Here is a 16,654-nt window from a genome sequence, read left to right on the forward strand (position 1 = left end):
CAGCCTGGTCTATAGTGTGAGTTCCAGGACAGCCAGAGCTACACAGAAACCTTGTCTTAAAAAAAGAGAAAAGAAAGGAAAGGAGAAGAGAGGGGGAGAGAGAGAGAGAGAGAGAGAGAGAGAGAGAGAGAGAGAGAGAGAGAGAGAGAGAGAGAGAGCAGGAGGAGTGAGCATGTAGTAAGGTGTGCTTGTCAAGGTCAGAGGACAACTCCCAGGAGTCACGGTTCTCTCATTCTCACATGTGGGGTCTGGAGCTTAAAGTCCAGGTGCCTTTACTTTCTGAGCCATCTCACTGGCTCAGGGGCTCACTCCCCAGGCCCCAGTACTGGAGACTGAACTCAGGGCCTTGCGTACTCTAGGCAAGCACATTCGCACTGAGCCCCACAGCCCCACCTCCAGTGCTGGCTTTCCTTCTTGCCTGTGCTTTCAGTGTTGTGTTTGTGGAGCCCTGAACCCCGAGACAGAGGCCACCAGCTTTCATGAGCAGCCGTCTATTCAGGCTCTGGGAGATTTGTGGGCAGAGGTTCTCCTTAGACCCAGGACCTGCGTTTCCAGGGAAGTACTGGCCTTTAGGTTTGCTGGCCACCACGCAGAAGACAGGATCTGAGAAGGCACTTATTACAGACCCTCGCTTGTCATGTTTCCTAAAATAGCATTGTGGGTGGCCACCTGCCCCTGGGAGCTTTGAGAGCATCTAATTAAAAAAGCAAGTTTTAGGGCTGGAGAGATGGCTCAGCAGTTAAGAACATTGACTGATCTTCCAGAGGTCCTGAGTTCAATTTCCAGCAACCACATGGTGGCTCACAACCATCTTTAATAGAATCTGATGCTCTCTTCTGGTGTGTCTGAAAAGCAGCTACAGTGTACTCATACAAATATAATAAATAAATCTTTAAAAGAAGAAGAAAAAGAAGGAGGAGGAGGAGAAGGAGGAGGAAGAGGAAGAGGAAGAAGAGAAGGAGGAGGGGGAGGAGGAAGGGGGGAGGAGGAAGAGGAGGAGGAGGGGATGGAGGAGGAGGAAGGAGGAAGGTTTTATCCCTACCTGGCCAAGCCTCATGCAGTGTTGGTGGGGCTTAGAGACCATCAGCCAGAAGAAAGGCCTCTGAAGTGAGCCGCTGGGAAAGGTGTTCTTTCAAATATCAGCCATCACTTTCTGCCAGTCCTTTGGGCAGAAAGAGGCCTCACTCTGAAGTCTAGGAAGGGGTCCACTGAGGAACGGAAACAACAAGCATGAGATGTCCAATTGCCCTGGGTGGGTAGGGAAAGACCCAAGAGAGATGTGCCAGCCCCACACCAAGGAGAGCTGGTGAGATCCAGTCTCTGTTAATGGCCCCGATAGTTTCCTTGTTATCTCCTGCCTACAGATATACATCAGCATTATTGCAAAGCTACCTGTGCATGCCTGGGTGTTTGAATATGGTGTGCCTCTGTGTGAGAGAGACATGTTCTGTATTGGTAAGCACATGTCTGTGTGTGCATGTGCCCGTGTGCACTTCTGGAGTGCAGACAGCTTGAACTGGTCTTCTCTGGTAGCTTCAGAGCTTTTCTAAGCCACTGACTTGCACTCACGTCTGTTCAGAAGCCTGAGCAGGGCCAGTGTGGGATGCTGCTGAGGTCTGGGGCAACACTTTGGCAGTCTGTGTGAACAACTGCTCGCATTCACCTGCTGGACCTTCAGTGCAAGGTCCAGCCTAGGTCTATCTGCTCATGAGGTCCAGAGTCTAAACATTTGGTAAAGAGTACCGTGCTGAAACCAGGGACTGGCTGGGGAAAGGGGCCCATGTAGTGTTTAGGAGCTCACGCATCTAAGAAGGAAAGAGTGTTACAGGCTAGGGTCTTTGGCTAGCCTCAAGAAAGCCCCACTCAGAGGACAGGTTGGGCTGGGTGCTAGAGGAGACTATGAAGTCTGAAGGACCAGTTCTCAGGTGCCTGTGTTTCCCAGAGGGGCAGGTTCTATTGGGTTGTTCCATGACTCCTAGCAAGGCACCAAGGGGGCAGTGAGTCTCTGGCAAGCAGGAGGGTTTCCTACAAAATCATTCACTAGGGGCCTGAAACTCCCAAACTCCCCCAGTCCTGGCATGCCCTGCCACCTAGAGTTTAGACACGGGTGTTTTGAAGGAAGAAAGGCAATTTCTTAGAGACTACCAAGTGCCCAGCCTGTCCTCACTTGGAGGGGACATTGCATCTGATCTTGGTTCTCTAAAGCCTCCCTCGGGGATATCCACAAGCCTATCTGACTCTGAGGAACCTGGGAGCCAACTGCACCCTGAGCAAGGCCACTTTACCTCCCTCAGCAGTGCAGCTTTCCTGCTCCACCCCACCTCCCAGAGCCTGCGGGGCTTGCATGCTGAGGCACCTGCCATTTGCTAAATGTGCTTTAAGGGATCAAGAAGCAGGGACTGAGCACCCTTAGTAGGTGAGGCCTTAAGGTGGGGGTGGAGGGTTGCTTCGGAGTGTATCGCTACAACAGTATACCATATGACCCTGGCTGTGTCCTTAGGATCCAGTATCCTGCCATCCTGGCTTTTGTGGTCACCCTCCTAGGAGCTGTCCTCAGCTTTACCTGTGTCCCTGCTACCACCAAGGAGGCCAGTGTCCAGTCAGCTCATCAGGGTAAGCCTGCTCAAAACTGGGCCAATGGACACCACCTTGCCCTAGAAGCCAGCATCCTGGTACCTCTGCTGGGGATAGACCTTACAGACATAGGGTTCAAGGGACTCTAAGAGGGGATGGGATCCCCTCTGCACTTCTTGCTGCTGATTCCTGGTAGGTCAAGCTGAGCACAGTTATGGGAATCAGGCAAGCCAAGGCCCTAAGCAGGGAGGCAAGTCTAGAAAAGCCAGAGAATACACAGGGGACACAGCGGGTTGAGGTGTCTGAGGTCCTGAGTGTCCAGAGCCATGTGAGGTTACTGGCTCAGTGGGCAAGAAGGAAGTGAGGCACAGAGGAAGCAAATATAGGCCAGGCTAGCTCTTCAGAAGAGTCAGTCATCTCTGTGCCTCTGCCCAGTGACTAACGTGGAGACTAACCTGGCAGACTTCTTAGGACAGGAGGTTATAATCCAAGAAGAAAGAGTAGGGCCCCAGGGGACACCTAGGCAGAACTGGGAGCCTGAGAGTGTCCTGGGTGTGAAGGCGTGCCTCTCTGACTACACCTGCCTTCCACCTGGGCTGAGAGCCACCGCCCTTATCAAGAAGGCTGAAGATCTAGGAATGCACAGAGCTACCTGATGCCAGGTGCATCTTCTCCTGAACACCTGGTTGGCCAGCGTGTGGCCTACTGCCCCACCCTCCAGAGGCTTCGGGAGAAGGCTGCCAAGAGAGTAGTCAGCTCTAGGCATGAGGGACAAGGCTGGAAACCAAAGCCCCACAACCAGGGTTCTGACTAAGATCCCCTGGTGGGTAGGTGGACCCAAGGCCAGTGTATTTGACCTGAAGGCCATCACCCGCCTGCTGCTGCTGCCTAGAGTGCTGCCTGTATTCCTGGTCAAGGTAATCTCCGGCTTCCCGTCAGGTGAGTCACACTCCCCCACCCCCACTCGTGTCTACGGTCTGAGACGACCAAGGCTGGGGACCCGGGTCTAGGTGATGCTCTTTTCTGCCCGAGCCCTTATTGTCCAGTGACCCCTGTGGGGGCTTCCAGCACCCCCTGTGGGAGCAGGTTTTAGTCATATGCTAGCACAAAGGGACGAGAAGGGAGTCTGGGTCCTCCCTGCTTCTGAATTGCTACCACAGGGCCTCACACACAGCCCACAGACTCCTGGTCATCGTTGAGCCTCACCACTCAGGCCTGGTTTCCAGAGGTACCACATAGGTGTGAGAGGCACCCAGATTCTGGAGACGCTTGCTCTAACCATCTGATGAAGGAACACAGGACCCCATATACATGTCTGCCCATCTTTGAATGTGTCATGGTGACACCACTGTTTGGAGACCACCACAGTCTGAAGGTTTTTGTTTGTAGTACTGATAATAGAATCCAGAGCTTCACAAAAGCCAGGCAAGGACCCCACCACTGGTCTGTTTTTCTAACAGGCTCAGAGGTACTAAAATCCCACAATTCCAGCTCCTTCCTGACCTAGAAGCTCTGTGGCTGTGAAACACCAGACTGAAACCCCTAGCAGGGCTGGAAGGGGCCACAAAGAAGCTGCTCCCCCTGGCAGCTGGGAAAGGGTCCACCCATCCAGGCTGTGTATTTCAGCTACAGTGTCTGGAACCTGAGAAACACGCCTCCCCCCACCCAACATGCACACCTACATGTCAGGGGCCTCTGAGGGCTCCCATGACTCCCTGGGTCCCCATCCTGGCACCTTGTAACTCACCTGGACTACTTACCAGCAGCCCCCATGGAATCACCTTCTATAGAATCCCGGCTGGCGTTACATGTCCTCCCCAGTCAGGCGAATCCCCTAGCCGGGTCACAGGAGGGAGGTGTGTGCTGCACCGGGGCCTGGCATCACCGGGGCTGATCTGCTCCTCTACCTAGGACTCTTCATGGTGATGTTCTCCATCATCTCCATGGACTTCTTCCAGCTTGAGGCTGCACAGGCTGGCTACCTCATGTCCTTCTTCGGGATCCTCCAGATGGTAAGTGGGCATGAGCAGAGAGGACTCGGTTTCTCAGCATCACTCTCTGGGAGCGGCCATCCCGGCTTCCTCCTTAGCCACCTGGGGTGTCCTGTCTTGAGTGACAAAGTACCCATGAGAGAAAACACTCAGCTCCTGGCTCTCCATCCTACAACATGTCAGTCCAGTGCATGCCTCAATGCAGGGCGGTAGACAGGACTTGGAGGGACTGAAGATAGAGAATGGGCATGATATGGTAGGGTTCTACCTGGAGTCAGCGTCTGTCCTCCCTAACTGGGTTACATAGCAAGTTTCCAGGCTCCCTTTCCTTTCTTAGTCAAGTGATACTAACTACAATCCATGTCCCATGAGGTGGCTGGGATGTCCTAGGAAGATCCTGGGCCCTCGAGGGTCTCCTCAAGAGCGAAGCATAGTCATCTAATATGCTGTCCTTTTAGGAGCTAGGAACTTCTGGTTGCTGGGGACTCAGGGGTACCCTTGGGCCACTTTGAGGTTAGGGGATTGAGTACCCTCTCAGTCAGCCCCTCGGGGCCTCCTAGCTCCAAACCCAAGGCCAACATAGTCAAAGCCAGCTATGCACTCCCTGGTTCCTATTGGCATTTGACCAGACCCTGGGTAGCAGAGATCATTTTCCAGGCCACAGCTTGACTGTCTAACCGCCGGCGCACAGGAGTAGCTATGCTGAGACTAGCAGAGGAGGGATCCAGATCACTCTGGAAGCTTAGTGGCATTCCTGACACCTCTGGGACATCTGTTCCCTGAGCATCCATCCATGCCCAGAGCTGGCCTACTCCCTGGCCAACCCTCCTAACCAAGGACAAGGAATTAACTCACTGTTGGAGATAAAAGAAATAAACAACACCCGCAATACTGACCCATGGCTAAGCAGACCTTCGTTCAAGATGGATTGCTTGCTGGGAATAGAGCTTAGTTGGGAGAATGCCTGCCTACCATGTGCAAAGCCTGGATTCTATCCTCAGCACCTCATAAACCTGGCATGGTGGAGCAAGCCTGTGATCCCAGCACTCAGGAGACAGAGGCAGGAGAGGATCAGAAGCTCAAAGCCATCCTCTACTACATAGCAATTTTTAGTCTAGATTGAGCTACAAAATACCCTTACTCAAAAATGAATGAATGAATGAATGAGCTGCTCGTCACTTGCTTGCAGCCAGACCACACGAGCCTGTACTCATTTGAAGTCCAAGCCCTTGGAGACCTTTGGGGACAGACTCTTCTAGGATCTATGGTTATGGTCACCTGAGACTGTGACACATTAGTGTGGTAATCTAGGATTGTCGCAGAGGTTTCGAAAGAAGAGTATGGCTTAAGAACCTGGCACAAGGCAGGGAAGGGGGAATAGAAAAGCAGGTGTCAGAGCTCTGGGCCCTAAGACCAGCAAGGAGTGGGTAGACTTGCACCCTTGGAAAGAGGGTAAGACTGAGAGCCAGGCATGTCCCAAGTACATGGATGTTCCAACCATATCACCAGATTATCTGAGAAGAAGAAAGATGCCATTCAAGACATATTGATATCTGCCTACTCCATGTGCTCCTATAGGTTCCCAGAATCTGGGGACTCTGGGGAGTGGCATGCAGGGAGTCCTAAGGTATGGGATCAGGATCATGGCCCCAGGTTTGCAGACAACCCCCCCTTTTTTTAATTTGGTTTTTCGAGACAGGGGTTTCTCTGTGTAGCCTTGGCTGTCCTGGAACTCACTTTGTAGACCAGGCTGGCCTCGAACTCAGATATCCACCTGCCTCTGCCTCCCAAGTGCTGGGATTAAAGGCATGTGCCACCACTGGCCAGCTAGCAGACCATGTCTCTTAAGGACACCTCAAGAGAGATTCCTATGGTAGCCCTGATACCTGATTGCCACCTGGAGCTGTTCTAGGATGCTAGCCATTCAGAGGGCACTGAGGTGGGGACAGTGTGGAGCTAGTAGGATAGCAAATAAGATCCTGAGTAAGAAAGAGAAAGGGGAAGAACACCGGTAGAAGAAACAGCAAGGAATGGAGGAGTGGATGATGCATGGGTTAGGGTCAGGGATGTGAGATTCATGGGGACAAAGACCTGGGAGGACCACACAAGGTTTTGGTAACATTCCCAGGGAAGGGTAGCCTGCTGGTCTACTGGGAATAGTGGGGAGTCTGAGTAAAGGTGCGGGACCATAGGCTGTAGCTGCTTGGTAGAGGGGCAGCAGCAGTGACTGTCTTGGTTAGGTGACTGGGCATGTGGCAAGCCAGAGGGTACAGTTGGGAGGACCGAGGGAAAGTGGTCTGCTTGGCTGATAACGGTGAGGTTCGCATGGCGTCTAGAAGCTTATTTTCAACTTAATGGGGAAGTTGAGGCTGGGGTGGTTAGTCAGGATGTAGGTCCAAGTGGCTGAGGCCAGTATTAAATGCTTCCATAAAACCAGTCTAGAGAGCATTTGTTTTTCTAAGACATTGATGGTTCTGTAAGAAGTAACCAGGTTCTGCCCAGCATAAGTAGTGGTTGTGGCTGGACCGGTTTGGGCTCTAGAAGCCTGGGTCCAACCCCCATGAACCTTGACAACCACACTGGCCCTAGCAGTCTGACAGCTCCTTGTTCTGACTCTGTTCAATCCTGGCCTTTGGTCCCACACACTTCCTTCTCCTGTAGAAACAGGCACTTCCTATCTGAGAAAGGAGTTAGGGAGTCTCACTCGGGCTACCTGGCCTGCTGGGTCACATCTCTGGTGTCCCTGCATCTCCCTGGTGTAGGTACTCTTTCCTTTTTGTTTGTTTGTTTGTTTGTTTTGTTGTTGTTGTTGAGAGGAACCTTTGCTCTGTGACCTTGTGGCTTTCTAGGAACCTCATGGCTCAGCATTGCAGTGCCTGCTTGGGGTGGAGGGACTCTCAAGGGATGCAGGTTGGTGAGGGTCACCTAGCCACCAGTCCAGAAGTCCCCTTCCCTTGAAGGTATTATCAGAATTGTCCTGGAGCCCTAACAACTTTGGCTCAGCTGCTTATCCTCAATAGTTGGCTAAAGAGTTAAAAGCAGAGAGAGGAGATTCATTCAGTGTGACCACAGTGGGAAGAGGAACAAAGAGGTTCAATGACCCTCTTGTTTATCTTTGGGTCCAGAGATGAGGTTCAGGCTTAAACAGAGGGCGGGAGGAGCGCAGGGCTGAGAGTCCTGGTCAGGGTGTGGTCCATCACTGTCTCAGCTCCAGTCTCTCCTGCAAGGTGGTCTGATATGTTCTCAGAGCTCTGTGGGGTCTCTAGGGGACAAGTCCCCTCTGTCTGCCTCCAGGCTTCAGCCTTTCCCTCCCCAGCCTGAGACTCCTGGGGCAATTCCAATGGCTTGGGGTCCGTTGCTTCAGTGGTCTGATTGCCAACGAGAGGCTCACACACGTCTCTTTTTGGATATCGTCTCTCCTGACAGAACTCTTTCAGAAGACCAGGCTAAGGTCTATCTATACCAGTGGTTCTCTGTCTTCCTAATTTAATTCAGTTCCTTATGTTGTAGTGGCCTCCAACCATAAAACTATTTTCATTGTTAGCCTAAAGTCAGTGGTGGCACGTGCCTTTCATCATGGCACTCGGGAAGCAGAGACAGGCGGATCGCTGAGTTCAAGGTTAACCTGGTCTACAGACTGTGCTCCAGGGTAGCCAAGGCTACACAGAGAAATCCTGTCTCAAACAAACAAACGAACAAAATAATAATTTTTTCTTGCTACCTCATAGCTGTAATTTTGCTACTGTTATAAACTGTAATGTAAGTATCTGTGTTTTCCAATGGTCTTAGGTGACCCCTTTAAAAGGGTCATTTGACACCCCTCCCTCTCAAAGGGGTTGAAATGCACAGGTTGAGAACTGCTGGCTTAGACTGTCTTCCCCTCCCCACACCACCCTCCCTAGATGATCCAAGGCCTGGTCATTGGAAGGCTGAGCACCCGTTTTCCAGAGGAAGCCCTGCTTCGATCCAGTGTGCTGGTCTTTGCTGTTGTGGGCCTGGGCATGGTGAGAGCACGCGCGCGCACACACACACACACACACACACACACACACAGCTGCTCTGTGAAGCAGGTCTCGGGTCATCCTCCATCCATGTCTTGTGTGTGCCCATGTCCCTGGCCTGCCTCGGGCCACCTGGCGCTGTCTCTCCTCCCCAGCCCAGGTGTCTTCTATGGTGGAGCACTGTGGGTGGGACCTTAGGGCGGGCTGCCTTCTAGCTTTGTAACCTGCTCAGCATGGCCCTGCCCATTCCTCTGCCAGGCGCTGATGTCCAGTGTGTTCCACTTCTGCTTTTTGATGCCCGGACTGGTATTCAGTCTCTGTACTCTCAACGTAGTCACAGACAGCATGCTGACCAAGGCTGTGTCCGCTTCAGACACAGGTGAGCCCCGACATCCAGGATTCCTCCCAATAGGCTGGGCCAGATAAGATGGGGATGGCAAGAAAAAAAAAAAAAGAATCTTGGCAAAGATCCTGCCCCCTTCCCAGTGCTGCTATGTCCAGAGTCAGGCAGGGGCACAGGTAGAGGGCTTCCTGGAGGAGGCATTTGACTTGGCTCTAATCCATTCCAGAATTTCACTAAAAAGAACCCAGTCCAGAGGCTTTGTCCAGGTAGGGGTCAGATGGTGGCAAAGAAATAGACCTGTGGCGGGACCTCCAGGGGCCACTTAGGAAGACAGCTGGAGCTGGAGTGGTGAAGAGGCCAGACAGGGAGAACAGCAGGGAGACTTCCCAGTCCTTGACAACACAGTACTCAGAACTTCCTGAATAGAGGGTTTGAATCCACACAGCCAGGGATGCCTCCTGGGCCTGACCCCCAGGCCCCAAGGCCATCTAGGTCTAGAGTAGTGGTAGTTACTCTGTGGCACCAGGGCAGCAGCTCCAAAGGGCTGGGAGAGATGTCTCTCCTCTCTCTGCAAGGAGGAAGGGGGTGTTAGCAGCAGGGGGAGTGGAGGGCGGGGCTGACCAGGAGGAGCAGGCCAAGCCACCAAGGCCACATCATGTCTGTGGCACCACCCCTTAGCTTTGGAAGAGCCAGCCTGGTTTACCTGGGAACAGGAGGTGCAGAGGAGGCTGTAATTGCCCTGTCAGTTAATGTCTGCAGGCGAGTGGGCAGTGAGAGAGGCTTCGCCTGAGTTTCCCCACAGCAGGCTCTCAGGTGTGGGTGGAGCCTTACAGGCCCTTGTCTTGTTGCCAAGTTTAAAATCCTGGTCTCAGAAGTCCCTGGCCAGTGAGCAGCAAAGCTCCGGCACCTTCTGGAGCAGGGTGAGGCAGACTGTGACTCCCATCTGGGGATGCAAGGTGAGATGGGTCCTCCGTGTCAGTGACTGGCGTCCTCCACTTTAACAAGGTCCTGTGCAGACATGTCCACACTAAGAAGCTGACCAGAGGCATGAAGATGTGGGCTCACATCTGGACACTGGTGTTCTTAGCGTGGGACCTGTACAAATTTCTCTAACCTGCCCGAAACCCTGGCCCTGCCCTCTGAGAGCCATTGAGTCCATAGGAGGATGGTGGAGGGACAAGAAGAGGAAAGGTCATATGAGAAGCAGTAGGGACACCATGCCCAACTAGAACGCCAGCCCTAGAACCCTACAATGGCTCAGGGGACCCTCCCTAGACAAATTCACTGGCTATCTCAGATACCATTTGGAGAAAGTGTGAAAGCCAGCACCCTGGATGTCCTGGGTAGAGCCTAGATTATGAAGATTAGGTCTATACTAACAGGTCTGCGAGGGTGTGGCCTATTCCTGACCTTTGACCCCTCCCCCAGACTCCTCCCCTGCCTAGGAAATAGCTAGAGCAGGAAAGGGCTCAGTCCCATCCACACAGAGAAACTGATGAACCTTGGAGGAGGAGGAGGAGGAGGAGGAGGATCTGCTTAATTGGGATGGGAGTGTGCTGCAGGCAAGGGGCAGCTGTGAGGAGGATGGACAGACCCTCTGAAGAGTATCTCAAGCCACCGGGAACAAGGTGCAGGGCAGCTTGGGATGGACAGAAGCCTGGGCTCTAGCCAGAAGGTAGGCGGCCTGTCCAGAGACCTGCCCAGGGTCTGACTGCTATTCCCCCTTTCTCCCAGGGACCATGCTGGGCCTCTCTGCATCTGTGCACCCGTTGACCCGCACTCTAGGACCCACCATAGGTGGCCTGCTGTACCGTAGCTATGGTGTCCCCATCTTTGGCCGTGTGCAGCTCATGGTGAACTTGCTTGTCCTATTGGTCCTTTGGAAGAAGCCATTGTCCCAGAAGGGAGACAAAGTCCGGTGACCACAAAGCCCAGAGACCTGGCCCAATCAGGCAATAAACTTAAGAACCTCCTCCTCTTAAGTTCTTTGGGCTTTGCCTAGATCTGTGGGTAGCAAGCCTGGCGGTCAAGGATGGAGCCAAGCGAGAGGGCTTTGTGGAAGAGGAACTACAGCTGGGCCCAAGGCTCTGTGTAGAGAGCACAGTTCCAGGTCATTAATCCAGGTCAGTTTAAAAGACAGGGGGCAGTTGTATTAGTGCAGGCCATTAATCTCAGAACTCGGGAGGCAGAGGCAGGCAGATCTCTGAGTTCAAGGTCAGCCTGATCTGTATACTAATTTGCTAGTTCCAAGTCAGCTAGGGCTACATAGTGAGACTTTGTCTTTAAAAGGAAGAGGAGGAAGAAGAGGAGGAAGGAGAGGAGGAGGGGAATGAGGCTTGAGAGGAAGCTGTTAAAAATCAAGCATATAACCCCACCACCACCTTCCCCAGCTTTAAAGCTGCACCAGGGACACTGCCCTGGTCCATCAAGCCTGCTACAGAGAGAGTCCAGGACAGCCAGGGATACCCAGAGAAATCCTGTCTCGAAAACAAAATAAGACAAACAAACAAAACGCACACACACAATTAATAAAATATATTAAAAAACAAGCACACAAGCAAGCTGGGCTTAGTGGTGCACACCTTTAATCCCAGCACTCCAGAGGCAAAGTTAGGTGGATAGGTCTCTGAGTTCGAGGCCAGCCTGATCTACAAAGTAAGTTCCAAGGCAGCCAGGGCTACACAGAGAAATGCTGTCTCTAAAAAACAAAAACAAACAACAAAAAAACCCAATGACCTTAGACCCCTCAAACCTCAGAACTCCACAGTCCCTAAACCATGAGACCCATCCACTGTCCACCTACCACCTCAGGTCGCAGCGTCTGTTCATTTAAACCACACCAGCAGCAGGGGCTGGTGAGCTTGGTCTTTTGACCACATAAAGATGGGGAGGGGGGGGCTGGAGAGGTGGCTCAGTGGCTACAAGCACTGACTGAAGGTCCTGAGTTCAAATCCCAGCAACCACATGGTGGCTCATAACCATCCATAACGACATCTGATGCCCCCTTCTGGTGTGTCTGAAGACAGCTATAGTGTACTTACATACAATAAATAAATACATCTTTTTTTTTAAAAAAAAAAAAAAAAAGATGGGGGCTGGTGAGTTGGCTCAGTGGGTAAGAGCACCCGACTGCTCTTCCGAAGGTCCAGAGTTCAAATCCCAGCAACCACATGGTGGCTCATAACCATCCCTAACAAGATCTGATGCCCTCTTCTGGAGTGTCTGAAGACAGCTACAGTGTACTTACATATAATAAAATCAAAGGAAAAAAAAAAAAAGAAAAAGAGCAGATTTAATTTAAAAAAAAAAAAAAGGATGTGGGGGAGGGGGCATCCTTAGACGGTCCTTAGATGGAATGGAAGGGTCCTGGGACCTGCTATCGCTTCTGCTCTTAGAAAGCCCCTCCCTCATTTGCTCTAACAGACAATTCCTTGTAAGAAAGAACAACTCTAGTATGAAGCCTTCCTTCCTAAGGAGAAAGGGGGGGGGGGAATCTCCCGGTGCTGGCTTCCAAGGCCAAGCTGGAAGTCATGTGGCATCCCCATCGCCACCCCCATCTTCATGGCATTCCCATAGCCAGAGAGGCCCAGGAAGTATGATACCGAAGTATGATACCTGCTCGGTGTCTGTCGCTCTGCCTTTTGGGGCTTTGTCCTCCAATAAAACCTTGGAGGAAGAGGTTTACTTCTGTCCTAGGCCCTACCACCTGGCTGGCTGCCTGCCCACCTGACACAGACTTTGAGCCCCTAAACAGGACCACAGCCAGGTGAGAAGCCAGAGTTGATACCTGGCAGGTGACCCAAGCAGTGGGGTATAGGTAGGACAAATGTCTGGGGAGCTCTCAGGCTTCACACCAGGGCCACAGCTCTGGGCCTCACTGCTCCATCATTGGAGACAGCCAGTCCTGCTTCCCATCTGTGACAAAATGTGTACAGTGTGCTGTCCCTGTTCCTGGGCTCTGGACAGGAGGGCTGTCTCAAACCACTGTGGTCCAGGGATGGGGGTTGTCAATGAGTAAACAATCAATGGGCCTTTGAATCCGCTGCTGGACACACACACGGTATGTGGGTGGGAGGGGACAATGAGAGCAGCCACCCTAGTGAACAGAGCAACCTCTCAGATGTCCAGGAGGTGCTAGCTAACTAGTGAGTGAACTCTGAGCAATCTCCACCACCAGCCGTATCCTTTCAAGCCACACCCAGGAGCAAAAGGTAGCCAAACCACACCCAGACCTACTTCCTGAGTTGGCAAGGCTGTGAGCCCCACTGGCAGATGACAGTTCATTCAAAGGCACTCTTTTTTTTTCTTTTTAAAGATTTCTTTATTATATATAAATACACTGAAGCTGTCTTCAGACACACCAGAAGAGGGCATCCAATCTCACTACAGATGATTATGAACCACCATGTGGTTGCTGGGGTTTGAACTCAGGATCTCTGGAAGAGCAGTCAGTGCTCTTAACCGCTGAGCCATTTCTCCAGCCCTCAAAGACACTTTGAATGGTTCCTGGGATGTGGAGAGGGAATAACACCAGATAGGAGACCCTTTCACTCCCACCCTTCCACACATACGCCCCAGCAAGAACTACACAGACCACACAGTTGTTTAAAAAAAGAAAAGTGACATTGTTTATTTGGAATGAAAATATGGTATAAAAAATATTAACACGGAATGGTGGGTTGGAAGCAGGTAACCAATATAAATACGGTCCAATAAGTTAGCGCACCCGCACAGCGGGGCAAGGCTCAGCAAGCACGGGAATATCTTCGGTGAAGAGCAGCGGCGGCGTCACCCGGGGCATCCCCTGGGTTCCTGGGCTCCTGTCTGATGCGGCAGCGTGGGCTGGTTCCCGGCTCAACTGGTCCCGTGCGTTTCTGTAGTGAGAAGACTGAGTCAGGAGTTGCCCGGGTGCAGCCTTTAAGTCTCCAGGTGGGCCGAGCAGCTCCTGCCATGCGTCCCAGGTCCCCTCTCGAAGGGTTTTCAAAGACGTAGGATTCCCCCCTCCCCCTCCCCGTTGCTTTTAAAATCGAAGTTTTCCCCGCTGGGAGGCATGACCCCCATTCACTCCCCCCATGCCCCGTACTCCGACGCTGTGGGCGAGGGCGGTACTCACCACGGACCTAGAGCGCTCCGCTCTCCCGGCTCGGACGGCGTTTCAGACTCAGGGCGCTGATACCGGTAGCGGGGAAAATCTTGCAGCGCCCGACGGTTCTGGAAGTCGATCAGCGCCATGGTGATGGCCGCGTTCCAGCAGCTCTCGACTGTGCAGCGGAAGTCGATCTCCTTGTAATAGTTGGTGACGATGGTGAAGTACACGTACTTGGAGGTGTGCTCCACGCAGTCCACCTTGAGGATGGAGTGGAAAAACAGCTCCTTGGCGGGGCTGGTTTTCCCGGAGAAGAGGCGCAGGCGGTCGGCGGTGAGCACGCAGCGCTTCTTCTTCCAGACCTGGAACAGGCTGTCGCTTCGCTTCTCCAGCTCGCCCTCGCAAAGGATCTCGTCGGAGGTCTTCACGGTTTTCGAAGACATCACGATTTTCGAAGCCATTTCGAAAGGTTGCACCAAATGCGCTCGCTCTGCTGCGGGCCGCGGTCGCAGCGTGGTCTTTATAAGGACTCCGCCCCGCAGCCCAGACACGCCCCGGAGTCGGGCACTCTCAAACCCAGGCTCTCGGAGCTGCCCCCCACCAACCGCCCCAGGCTGCCCCTTACCCATTGCTTGAAGCTACCGCTTATCGGAGGACGGAGGGTGGGGGGCGAGAACTGCTCGGCGCCTCTCTGACGGGAGCCCCGAGCCTTCCCTCCAGCCCCAACGTCCCAGCTGCCAGGTGGAGTGACTTGTGGTCTCCTCCCCGCCCAGGCTCCGGCCCTGCCTGCAGAGGAATGCACCTCAGCGGTCCCTGCCCCTTGTGACTCACGGGCCGGGAAGCTCTGGGAAGCGCCCCGACCCCCAGACTGAACTACAGCGCTCAGAATCCCACTCACGGGGAGACCGAAGGCTCCTGAACATGCGAGTCGTGGACCCACGGGTTCTTTCCAAACCCTGGCCACCGTCTCCTCCCACCTTGGGCGAGCATCCAAAGGCCACCCACTAGACTTTCTTGGGAAGTAGCCCTGCCCCAACAGGCTTTATCACCCAAGTTGCTCCCCAGAGTTGTGCCTCGAAATTATCTGAGTTTCTTTTCCCTTCTGTAAAATGGGACAATGACCTTTGGTAAGTTAGGCAGAGAAGAAGTGGAGGAGGAACAGTACCCTGTAGTGCTCAGCCACGTGAAGAAAAAGGCCTGCCTTTTTTCTGTGTGCCCCAATCTAGGCCACAGACACCTCGGGCTGCGACCATACAACCCCAACGTGCTGGAAACTTACGGAGGGACCAGGGCTAGCAAAGCTAGCTTGGGGAATGAGGGGACCGACCTAAAGGCCAGGGGCTGCGGGGGCGGCGGGGGCGGCAGGGGCGGCTGAGTCATCGCCTTTCAGTGCATGATTTTATTTACCCTCTGTCTTTAAAGGTTTAATAGTAGCAGGAAGCAGACGCAGCTCTTCCAGGGTTCCCAGGGATGGGGAGGGACTGGCCTAGGGACCCCAGGAGTCCCCTGCTATGGTGGGATGGGGGCAGGGGTGCTGGGGTGGGATGGAGGACAGAGGCGCTGCAAGGAAACCCTCAGCCCCACCCCCATTCCTACCCCCACCCTTCCCCCACCCCCACCTCCACCCTTGGCTGTTGGAAAACCAGACACCATGCTTCTAGGTGGAATGGACTGGCTCCCAGTGAAAACGCAGGTTCCTCCATTTAAACAACTAAGACAGCCTAAAACTCCAGTTTGTGTTGTTCTAAGGCAGGTTTATACCACAATAAGGAGGCTGAGGCAGGAAGGACCAATCTAGGTCAGTCTAGGTTTTAGCGCGAGAGTAACCAAAGCCTCATAGCAAAAATGAAGTAAAGGGGCTGGGGAGGTGGCTCAGCAGTTAAGAGTGCTTGCTGTTCTTGAAGAGGACCTAAGTTTGGTTCCTGCTCCCAGTTTGGTAAAGCACAACCATGAATCTGTAGCTCCAGCTCCAGGGAGCCCTCTCCTGCCCTTCCCTCCCCTCCCCCAGAACACACACACACACACACACACAGAGAGAGAGAGAGAGAGAGAGAGAGAGAGAGAGAGAGAGAGAGAGAGAGAGAGAGAGAGAGGCATTAAAATGAAAATAAATCTTAAAAATAAAAAGAAACTTGAGACTGGACCGATGGACTCTTCAGAGGGCCTGGGTTGGGTTCCCAGCCCTCACAGAGTGGCTTGTGGTCATCTATGACAGGAAAGGAAGTCCCCTTCTGAGGTCCTCAGGCACACATGCGTTCATGCAGGCAAAGCACTCAAACACAAAAAATGTAAATATAAAACCACGAAAAGAGAGCTGGCAAGATGGTTCAGTGGGTAAAGGCTCATGCTTCCCACGATAATGGTTTGAGTGTAATTCCTGGTGTTAACATGGTGGAAAGAGGGACCCTGAATCCCTCAAATTGTTCTCTGATCTTTGCACGCGTGAGCACACACACACACACACACACACACACACACACACACACACAGAGAGAGAGAGAGAGAGAGAGAGAGAGAGAGAGAGAGAGCGCAAAGTATTGTTTAAAAAACATTTTAAATAAAGAAATGAACAAGGACATGCTGGACCCACCCACACACACACACACACACACACACTTGACTCTCACTGTGTGTTCCACAAGCGACCCCCTGTTCCCAA

General features: G+C 52.8%; 2 protein-coding genes across 3 annotated transcripts in view; one reads left to right on the forward strand and one right to left on the reverse strand.

Annotated features, from left to right (window-relative positions):
- Slc22a18 (solute carrier family 22 member 18) overlaps nt 1–10,891 on the forward strand; it is a 24,938-nt gene extending 14,047 nt beyond the window's left edge. For both annotated transcript variants that reach the window (XM_021211182.2, XM_029536888.1), the window contains exons 6-11: nt 2,501–2,613; nt 3,406–3,513; nt 4,486–4,586; nt 8,468–8,569; nt 8,825–8,945; nt 10,644–10,891. In XM_021211182.2, coding sequence (XP_021066841.1) covers nt 2,501–2,613; nt 3,406–3,513; nt 4,486–4,586; nt 8,468–8,569; nt 8,825–8,945; nt 10,644–10,831 — 733 coding nt within the window. In that variant the 3' untranslated portion in view covers nt 10,832–10,891. The remainder of the gene's footprint in view (nt 1–2,500; nt 2,614–3,405; nt 3,514–4,485; nt 4,587–8,467; nt 8,570–8,824; nt 8,946–10,643) is intronic.
- A 2,622-nt stretch (nt 10,892–13,513) lies between these two features.
- Nucleotides 13,514–14,560, reverse strand: Phlda2 (pleckstrin homology like domain family A member 2). The gene is made up of 2 exons (XM_021220793.2): nt 14,023–14,560; nt 13,514–13,783 (listed from the first exon to the last, which is right to left on the reverse strand). Coding segments are annotated over exons 1-2 (435 nt in total). The 5' UTR covers nt 14,457–14,560; the 3' UTR covers nt 13,514–13,782.
- Between the last annotated feature and the right edge of the window lie 2,094 nt (nt 14,561–16,654).

The sequence above is a fragment of the Mus pahari genome, chromosome 1 (genome assembly GCF_900095145.1).
Source record: "Mus pahari chromosome 1, PAHARI_EIJ_v1.1, whole genome shotgun sequence".
Lineage (NCBI taxonomy): Eukaryota > Metazoa > Chordata > Mammalia > Rodentia > Muridae > Mus > Mus pahari.